The 10,352-nt window shown below is 39.6% G+C and overlaps 1 protein-coding gene across 1 annotated transcript; it reads left to right on the forward strand.

The window, feature by feature from the left end:
- The first annotated feature begins 259 nt into the window (after nt 1-259).
- On the forward strand, nt 260-9,809 carry LOC113482555 (inducible T-cell costimulator-like). The gene is given in 6 exon segments (XM_026853284.1): nt 260-301; nt 304-376; nt 6,245-6,283; nt 7,238-7,576; nt 8,995-9,107; nt 9,716-9,809. Coding segments are annotated over 6 exon segments (696 nt in total). The 3' UTR covers nt 9,806-9,809.
- Nucleotides 9,810-10,352: the final 543 nt, after the last annotated feature.

The raw sequence follows: 10,352 nt of genomic DNA on the forward strand, positions 1-10,352 counted from the left end.
GTAGCCTCTATCGTGATAGATTTAACCAGAAACAGTCTTTGCAGAAGTGAACATCAAATATAATGTCAGAAAATCTTTTATCTTCCTGTCTGTGACAGTAAACTGTGAGGTAGGGAAAAAAAAAAAGCAGCAAACTCTACAGGTGTGGGCGACAGCTAATGCTGACATAGCTATAACGTAGTCAGGGGTTAAATTAAAAAGTCCTTCTGATTATCATATCATTTCCCCCATTGCCCACAAACCACTTCCTTTTCTACTCATGAATTCTTCCCCATCTTCACAGTAGACAGAAGGCTGGTGCCTCTGTGTCAGGCAAGCATGAAGGCGGTTGCTGTCACTTTCTGTGTCCTCTGCTTTCTGTTTGAAGCCCTGTATGGTGAGTAGCATTTTGGATTATTCTTGCAGTAGATGTCTCTATGCAATATAACTCACCCAATGATGGGAGACAGTAAATGAGGCATGATAGCAAGGGGTTGGAGGAATAGAGGTAATTAAGGGAAATAGCTGCAGAAAGACTACTCTCAACTTCTATATCACTAGAGTTAGTGGGAAGAGAATCCCTGCCAGCATAGGGCATTTGCTCTGAAACTAAAAAGTACAAGTTGTCATTGTTTATATTCTTTAGCTCATCCACTCAGTGTTACCCTCCAGCTGTTTAGACTGTAGTGCTCCAGCCAGCTTCCCTTGTTGGGCATAAGGTCTTATGGCAGCATGATGGTGAATGGTTTAGTAAGGAGACGCCAAGTTATCGATATTAAACCTGCTCTTGTCTGGGTAGAGAATTTTTATACTGTGAAAAATGTGTATGGCATGGAAGAATGGATAAGATCATTTTGGTGCAGGCTTGAAATGCCGACTGATTTGAATCCTAATGCTGTGTTCGAGAAGGCACTTGGTGACAGCACTGATGTCAGGCCAGCCGTAAACAAGGATGTAGCATTTTACCAGATTCAGTGTTTTATCACAGCTACGCAAAGTAAAGTACCAGAACTCACATTTATCTGTAGCCTCTCTGAAACCCACATATTACTGGGCCAGGATGGAAATATAGATAATATCTGATTAAGAAGAGTCCTTTTTTTCATACGTATACTGTCCAAGGATTTGGTATGAGGCATCATATAAATAAGACCCGATATTTATTGTACATAGTTACTAAGCACTTTCTAAACATGTTTCTTTGAAGGTCATGCCAAGGCCTATTGAATATGTTTGCTTCTGATATTCTACTGATACAGGATAGATTTCAAGCCCCCCCCCCTTAGAATTTAAGTACTCCTGAGGTTTCATACAGAATTTAAGCTTTCATTTAAACAAAAAACAGTTTACAGGTCTTTAGGCAATGCACATACCCTTCTGAAGGTTAACAAATACAGCAATAGTAAACTGAGTTTTCAGATAGACTGAAAAGATGGGTGAAATCACAGGGAAGGAGGATGGTGATCAGTATTTCTAAAGGGACATGAACTGTTCTTTTTTCCCTTGAAAAGTTATTCTTAAATCTACAAACAAAAAAAATCCTATAAAATTTGTTAAATATTTCTCAGCTAGTCAAGTTAGCAAGTATACTTGACCAGCATACTTTTACATGTGGCTGGAGCTATCTGAAAGGCCAGTCCTTGTGGGAAGAGGCAGGCTGCAATTTTAACGGTGCAAGTAATTGTTCTATGTGATACTGGCATTTCTCCCTTCTCTCTCCCTTCCTTTAAATAGGGATGGTAGGATTTGGGCAGGAGCTGGGGAGAGGAGATGGCAGGAGAAAAAGACTGCCTACAACAAGAAATAGTATCTCTCAGGTTTTTTACCTTACAGTGCTTTCGGCATAAAAAGTACTAATTATTATTATTCTTGCTAAAAAGAAAAGTGCTGTAAAAGATATATTTGATGTAAGACACATTAGCATCTACAGAACAAGCTAACACTCCAGCACGCACTCTGGCAAATTTTTGGGAGTAAAAGAAGATCTGAGATTTTTGGGGTTTTTTTGACTTAGTGATTAGCAAGACCTACTTGTGATCTATACATTTTTTTCAATGTAAATAGGTCATACAAAGTGATATATGTGTGTATATGTGCATTATGATTTGATAACCCCGTTGTGATAAAGAAATTTTTTGTAAGAGCTCTCTGATGCCTGTAGAGAAACACAGGCAGTGGGATTTTGGAGTATGGAGCTATAGGATTCCATAACACTTGAGGCCCTTGCTATGAAACATTGCACATGAACACACCAACATTTGCCAGACATTATCACTGTTCACCCACAGATCTCCTGTTGTCAATACAGGAGGAAATCATGGTCATTTCTTAGAAGGGTGTCTGAAATATTATCAACAATGGCTGCCGTGTTAGTGGTATATTTTATAAGAGTTTCTGTATTTCACAACACATGTTATACCATAGAAATAATATAGATGGCTTCCTAGAGTAATTCTGGCATTACCTGCTTTGCTCAGAACCACTCCTTTCCTCTCTTAATCCTTGATTCATGAAAGATAGGAACATGTTAGTTTTAGACATATGACTAAAGACACTGAATTGACAGTGTCATCTTTCAGAGTGCCTCGAAAGGTCAAAGCTATAGCAACTTTAAAAACTGTGTGTGGTTGCGTGATGCATTTAGCATTAAAAAACCAAATGCGTTTGTTTTAAAGGCAGGCTCTGCCCTCTCCTTGCTCATCTTCAGAGGCAAACACACCCAAGTGAAATGATGCTTGTTCTTTTTATCAGCTAATTAGTACTCTGAGAACTGGGGCAGATAAAACAAACAGCAAGAAAACCAAGCAAAAGTATTCTATTCTCCTACCCTAAAGCTCAAGTTTTAAAATTAATCAAAAGTGTTTTTTAAACTTCTGTTAGGACCAAAGTGATGTATTGGTGATGTTTGCAAATAGCGTTGGGTCTGCCAGAGAGCAACCAGAAAGCACAAAATTGCAGTCCCATTAAAATGAAAATAACCCACCTTCCATTGGCCTCAGAGTCCAAGCACACTGCCATAGAAATTCCTAGACTTCTGCCAGCGTGCAGGAAAGATGAAATCGAGATGGAAATGCACATGACTGTAAATACACATATACACAGAATGTACACACACGCACTCCTTCATAGTTTAACATAGCAAGTTGTTACTTGCATACAGATGTTCAGCTCTTGGATTCACATCTGAACTACAGTATTTGTCTTGACACTCTGGTTCATGAGGTGAGCCAGGAACAACTACGTAACTCCACAGTGTGACACTGCTATGAAACGAATGAAAGATTTGTTTCCCCTTGTCTCAAAACCTTCATATGCAATTGAATGAGCTCTTTTATGAAAACTACTAAAAAGGAACCTTACGGCCAAATCCAAGCATTTTTACCACTGAACCAGTGAGATTCTTCTCTTCATTTTCAACAATAGCGTGATGTAGTCTTTTGTTCACATAGTTTTTGAAGGAGGTTTAGTGAGTGAATCACTCGATATTATTGGACATTTAAACCCCAGTTTCCTTTCTCCCATCCCACTAAATGTACACTTATTCTGACTGTAGCTTGGCAAATGACATCCCAGATGTGTCTGGCCATTAGTCATGGAGTGTTACAGGTCCATAGGATTACCCTAGGAATGAACCTGTCCAAGTGGGCACAGGAGTACAGCAATCAGGCACAGGGAAGGGGGGAATAAGCCACCTTTTAGTATGCAGTGAGAGCATTCACATTAGGAGCTGATGCAGAATAGCTAGTGAGTTGGAAATTCATATTAGATCTCACCCATTGTGGTCATCCATGTAGACAATTTTGTGTTTTAATCTCAGGCACCGTTAATCTCATTTTAAAATGTGTTGCCTTTATACTATGCTAAGCACACTCTTCTATATGGTCATTTGTTTCAGAGGAATACTAATTGCATCACATTTACCAAAATGCTCATTCAGAGGAATATATTACTGAGTCTTTCTTGAAAATAGGCAGTTAAGGCTCTGGGCCTGAGAGGATACAAAACAATCTTTCAGCTTGCCACAAGGTCACATGAACTACATGCTTAATGACCTCTCTCTCCCCTTTTCCATTAAAAACAAGGATTAAAACCATGATTTCTGACAAACATTTAAACCACCTTGTATGAAAGGGCAATTTCATTAGCTAACAGCAAAATTGAACTGTTCTCAGAGAAAAACAGAGAAATGAAATTCAAAGCTGTTGCTGTAGCGCTCAGAGTAGGGTAGCCACGCACTCCTCTGGGGCATTGGGGGAATATGGCACTGCTTGATTCTGTAGCTGCCCCGACAGAGCCAGCAACTGCCTCTCCTCTCAGATGACCAGCGACAGATGTAGCAATCTCAGCTACAGGTGGACGCTTCTCGAAAGTATCAGGTCATCTTACATAATCACTGTGCTCCCTAGCTTCTGCCATATCAATACACCTAATTTTAAAGGTGTACATTACTGAACTACAGGCTATTGAACTACAGAGCATTTTAAAATATCTTTATTTCAAATGTTGTTCTCATAGCAGCTGTTTTTATTTCACCATGCAACATGCAAGTCATCAAGAACCGTTTCTTTATTTGACCTTTGCTTTCAGCTTTTCAGAGGACATACCATTGTGAGGACAGCACTTTCTGTATCTGTGCCTTCAGCATATCCAGAGCTCTATTTACTGTGGGTTGGAGAGTATGTTTTGTCTGTCTTATCTTCACACCAGTGGTAGGAGATGCCAAATACCTTGTCTGTTATCACACACTTAAGTAATAGTCCTGAGAGAAGTACAGATATTAGAACTGTCGCTGAATTAGATAAGGGTGCTGACTGTGCACAGTAGACCGTGAAGAGTGTGATAACTATGAAGAGGGCAAATCAATCAAAAAGGGATAACAGTTCCATTGCGTTACAACTGAGCATCACAAAGTGGCTTCCAGAAATCTGTTAGCTTATGTGTCACACTAAAAAAAAATTTAAATGGGTATCACTCATGGCAATGCCCTTGCCAATGGTAGTAATTGGGGAGCAAGAATTCAAAGGAGGAAAAATCATGGACACTAAAAGATTACTTTCATCCAGAAAGAGTTGAGAGCATACAGGGTACCCAAACGAGAATAATCTTCTGCTCCTGTGCATAAATAGGCCAGATTTCAAAGACAACATCTGCCTTGGGAAGGGGATTATTTACACTGTGTAATCAGCACAATACCTGGCACAGCTGGGGACCTACTCTTGGTGGATCTACACTACTGTGTAGAAGAAACAACAAGAACAGGATGGTGCATCAAAGTCTTTAAGTATTTGTCCCATATTTCCTTAGCATCATAGAATCCTGATGTATATTTCCATCTCAGCAGCCTCTAAAGAACTTAATCAGGCTACAAGGCAGATACATTTTTTTTCTAATTGTCTGCATACCTGTCTGTACCTTTAATTTTAGGGCACTGTAAAAAGAAACATTCCAAATGAAACACGAGCAGGTTGTGCTATGCTGCCAGTACTGACAAACAAACCGTTTCAAAGCAATACAGGCCACCAACACAGCCAGGAAATTCCACTCTCAGTATTGCCACAGTGGGTGGTGATGGAGGCAGAGGCTTAAAAACCAAATCCGGAACAATTATTAAAACCGTACCTGACTCCTGTAATGGAGGCTGCCTATACACAATGGTCTGAATACAGTTTGATAATCATGGAGAGAAAAAGTTGCTACTGAAGAAGGAACAAAACCGTATGCATTACTTGAATATTTTCTTGCTGTATTGGAGCATCTTCCAGATATTCATTCAAGATGTGCCATAAGAGGATATTTTGATGCGGTGTTGAGCAGTGGGGGAAACACAATGAACATAGACCAAAATGAGCATTTTGGTCTGGAAACAAAGTATAATGCTGGTTCATCATTGGCTCTGATTTATGAGAAAACTAAAGCATGCTCTCTTATTTGGGGGCAGATTTCCTCTGTATTTCTGGGAAAATTCTATTTTCATCTCAGCTTCTATTTACAAAGAACACCTATTACTTTGCAGAGATGTTTTAAGAATTTGTAAATGCTATATGTATCAATATTAATTCTTGCTAAATGCATTTTCTTTCTACTTTGCTTTCCGTATTTCACACTTTTATCATATTGTATGGTTTTATAATGCAGCACAGACAGGATCGCATAGGCTAATGACACAAACTAGAAAATAACTTCAGCATCTTAACATTGCATGGCTGAGCCACTGTTCCTGCATTTCTCTTTAATTTTAAACAGGAAACTATTTTTTATTTTTCAGGAGTTGATAGTTGCTCATCAAGACCATGCAAAAATATAGGTAAGACACAATTGCATAACTTGTTTTATAGTTTTAATTGCCTTTCTAGATCAGAAAGTACTTCTCTTGAAGAAAATAATGGTCTTTTTTTTTTTTCAGCACAATTTAACATATTTTTGTCTGAGGGGGTTTCCCATGTTGTTGGTTGCTGACTTCACAAAGTCAAACTGTGAAGTAGCAAGAGGTCCTCGGTCAGTTTACGTTCTTTTCCTTCTCCAAAAAATTTTCAAAATAAGAGTTGTACAACATCTGAAAGTTTTTCAGACAGTTTAGAGGAAATTAAAATGTGATTTCTGGGTTGCATGCAGGTGTATTCATGGAGTGGTATTTTCCTCTACTCTTCTCATTATGTTAGTGGTAAAGGTGCTAAAGCCATCTAAGTAATTAGGTTTAAACTTTATGTGCTGCCTTAAACCACTATGTACTCTAGAAAGGAAAGATAGGTCTTGTAGTTAAGGCACTTAAGTAGGAGTTTTGGGTTCTCATCTAATTTTAAGTTTTCAGCTACGTGATTAGGGTGTGGATTATGAACTATAAACCAGAGATAATTACCATCATCTTTGTCCCAGCCTGTTTTATTTATGAACAGGACAATCATCATGAGGCAGGGATTATATGTCTGTATAGTGTTTCATCCAAGGAGGCCTTTAAACATTACCAAATAACTCACTGATCCAATGCTAACAGTGACCTCTACAGCCTTGTAGTGGGTAACAGGCCAGATCTTAACTCGTCTCATTTATTATTTTCTCAGTAATGTCTTACATGACCAGAATGATGCACTGGTATCTCACTGTACAGGCTGCTTTCCACAGCCTGACTATTCTGAGTACCTGCATGCCTTAAGTTTCAATCACATGGTTCACTTGATTTGTTTAAATTAGTTTCTTAACATTTTAGGGATTCTTTTCACTGCTATGTGAGTGACTGTGCTTACTGTTTTCATGTCTTCAGATCAGCCTCATGTGTCTGAGCCCCAAGTGATAGTGGAATTCGAAAATGGAATCTTCAAGTTCACATTCCGCAACCCCAAAAATGTGAGTGAGTTCAGTATGACCCTCTTCAAAGGGCAAGAAAAGAAGGAGATCTGTGCACTCCATTTGAGCAAGGAGAAAGTTATCCCCAAGAGTAATGTCACCTACTGTCAGACAGAGCATTCAAATAGCAGCACCACTTTCATTCTTAAGAATCTGGAAAGAAAGCATATCGACATTTACACCTACTGCCTGGAGATGTTCTTACCCCCTCCTTATATAGATTGCCGGCTGAAAGAAACCTATTTGTATATCCCAGGTAAGTTTACTTCTCCCCTCACTTCAGTACGGGCAAGTAGACATTTGGCATAGCTATGCTGCAGTGAAAAATGTGACTAGAGTTTGCACAGATATTTCCAAGACAGCTTAAAACTACTCAGCAGGGGACTGGTAACAGTGGAGCTGTCTTGGCGGACTGCTCAACATGGCCCCTCCATACTTATTCATCTTCTAGGGCAGGTTTGCTGATCTCTGCATATTGTTGGTGTCACCCAAGCTAGCTAGACTACATCTTCTGGAGTACAGCAGTCCTACCTTTGCCTGCAGCAGAAATTTCTCCACCTTCCCAGCTGATGAATGTAAATGTTAAGATTATTTCTAGCCAGGGGAAAAATAAATCCATAAATTCATTCTGAGAGCTATCTTCATGTGTTTAGGATTAATAAATAAAATAAACAAATAAATCATCTGTCAAATATCGGTGCCAGTACTGGTATATGGAACTCTCTGATGCCACTCAGATGTGAGGAAGATGGTGTTTACCTCTGAAGCAGGCCTTAGCTTTAGAGCCTTCTTAGAGCAGAACAGATGCACAACTGCTGAGAATTTTTGGCCTTTTACTGAGAAGGGCTTGGACTACAGAAGACTTGCTGCACAGGATTTAATTTTGAATTGCCTTTCACTCAGTGGTTCTTTGGTATATTAAGCTGAAAGAATTAATAGTGGTTTTGCTTGGTTCTCCATATAGTTCAGTTGCAACATGGTACTGGCTTTGTCCTTCCCTTGCCATCTTTTCTTTTCTCTCAAAACCAGGACTAAACAAAGATAGAAGCTGAAATGCTAAGGCTTCTGCTAATGTGGTTGGGTCATATTATCTCTCAGCCCTCTCTAAACTTAAAAGAGCTTCTCAGAATCTAGCTATGACATCCTTTTTTGTCTGCAGTGTTTCCCAAAGCCCTCCATTTCCATTTCTACAGATAGCCAGATGCTCACAGCTATTTCCAGATGCTTTATGCCCTATTGTATTTTCTTCCAGATCTGGGCAAAGATAATCTTGTGCCCCTCAGCTTGCCTTCCTATCCAAACATGACTGCCACAGTCCACTCTTCTTTTGTCCGGGCTGCCCTTTAAGTCACTTGTGGTACTCAGAGAATGCAAGCGCCTTGCTCAGATCTGAAATATCAACAGGTTCTCAAGCCTGGCTTGGTTTCTTTTCAGTCTACACTTTTAGCTCTGTGTACCAACAGTTCCACCTCTCCTGTAAAACTGCAATGTTCTGCTTCCTCCTGAATACACTTTTCCAAGATGGCTTTTCATCTCAGGAAAATCCTTTTCCAGAGGTCATTTTCACTCTTTTATTAACAAGGAGAGAAGAGGGGAAAGAATTTGAAAAGCTCTCTCTAGGTGGGGGGGAATGCTAATTATCAGTAATGACTTTTTTTCCCTTCCCATCTCCAGATAAGGAAGACTGCATTTCACTGGGACTCATGTCATGGATAATTATTGGCCTGATCATTTTTGCCATGATTTCCTGCATCTGCTGTGTTGTAGTCTGTTGCTTAAGGAACAAGGTAAGCAAGTCTGTGAGATTCTGAAGAACCCACCCTCCAAGGGTCATGGATGGGGAACTTGATTTAATGAGATTTAGAGCGTGGAACAGGCACATACTCACTCAGCACGTGATGTGTTTTTTGACAAAGAGACCGAGTTGTTAATTTACCACTGGAATTCAGTCACTGACGACAGCAGCTCAGATTTAATTTTTCTAAGACAGAATTGTTTATTGATTTAAAGTCTGGGAATCAAAGGAAAGAGGAGAAATGCTGCACAGGTCAGCAAAATTACTTTGGTAAGCAATTCACCTGATTGTTTTCTTCAAGAAGGGGAAACAAATCATCAGTGGAGCAATTCCAGCTCTGTTCTGGAGCAAAACCACTTAAACAAAGAAGCAGTTGGCTCAGGAAAGAAAGGAAACCATGGACATTTGTTATTCTTTTGGACAATGTGTGTTTTTCATTTTCAGTTTGTTTTATTCCAAGTTTACTATGTGAGTACCAGTCTATTCTGACCAATATTCCCACTGAAAACAGAGTAACTGCCCTACTTAAATAACAAAGGCAGGAGTGACGGAGGTTAGTGACCACAAATTAAATTCATGGCATTTTCTCTCTGTTTGCAGAATCAGCAGTGTGAATCCAACTCCCATGAGTACAACAGTGAATACATGCCCATGGCAGCAGTGAATGCAGCTAAAAAACCAAGAATCTGAGGTTGTATTAAGCCTAGCTGTACTTGTACCTCTGCTTGTATCTGTTGCTTTCTTTGTGATGGAAAGGGCTGCTTGCTGTGTCTCCTGTTGATTCTAGGTGGGTGGGCGGGTGGTTGGGATTGTTACAATAACGTGTTAATGGAGTTCATGATGCTAGGTGGCAAGAAGAGGAAATTAAAAGCAAAATCTCTGGAAACCTGTTGAATCAGAATGGTGAGCTGGTTCCTAGAAATCCAACTGCTTCACATCTGTGCAAAGGAATGAGCTTATGCATGAGGAAGGGATGTGAAACTGTTGGATTCAGATTCTTCAGGTGATGTGTGGTACCCAAAATCTCTCTGGAGAAGTGATTTGCTAGATTTACTGAGTGTTACTGGCTAAAAGCAAATAATCTGTAGAGAATGAGGAACCTCCTAACTACTTAAGCCCTTGCACAGTAGCCAGAAGCAGTTTTGGATACAAAACAGAAGCAGACTTTGGACTCACTCAGATGTATGGGTGTTGCATGTAACTAATTCTCCATTCCTATTTCAGGTGTAAGTTGCTT

The sequence above is a fragment of the Athene cunicularia genome (genome assembly GCF_003259725.1).
Source record: "Athene cunicularia isolate RWA chromosome 7 unlocalized genomic scaffold, athCun1 chr7_part2, whole genome shotgun sequence".
NCBI classification, from domain to species: domain Eukaryota; kingdom Metazoa; phylum Chordata; class Aves; order Strigiformes; family Strigidae; genus Athene; species Athene cunicularia.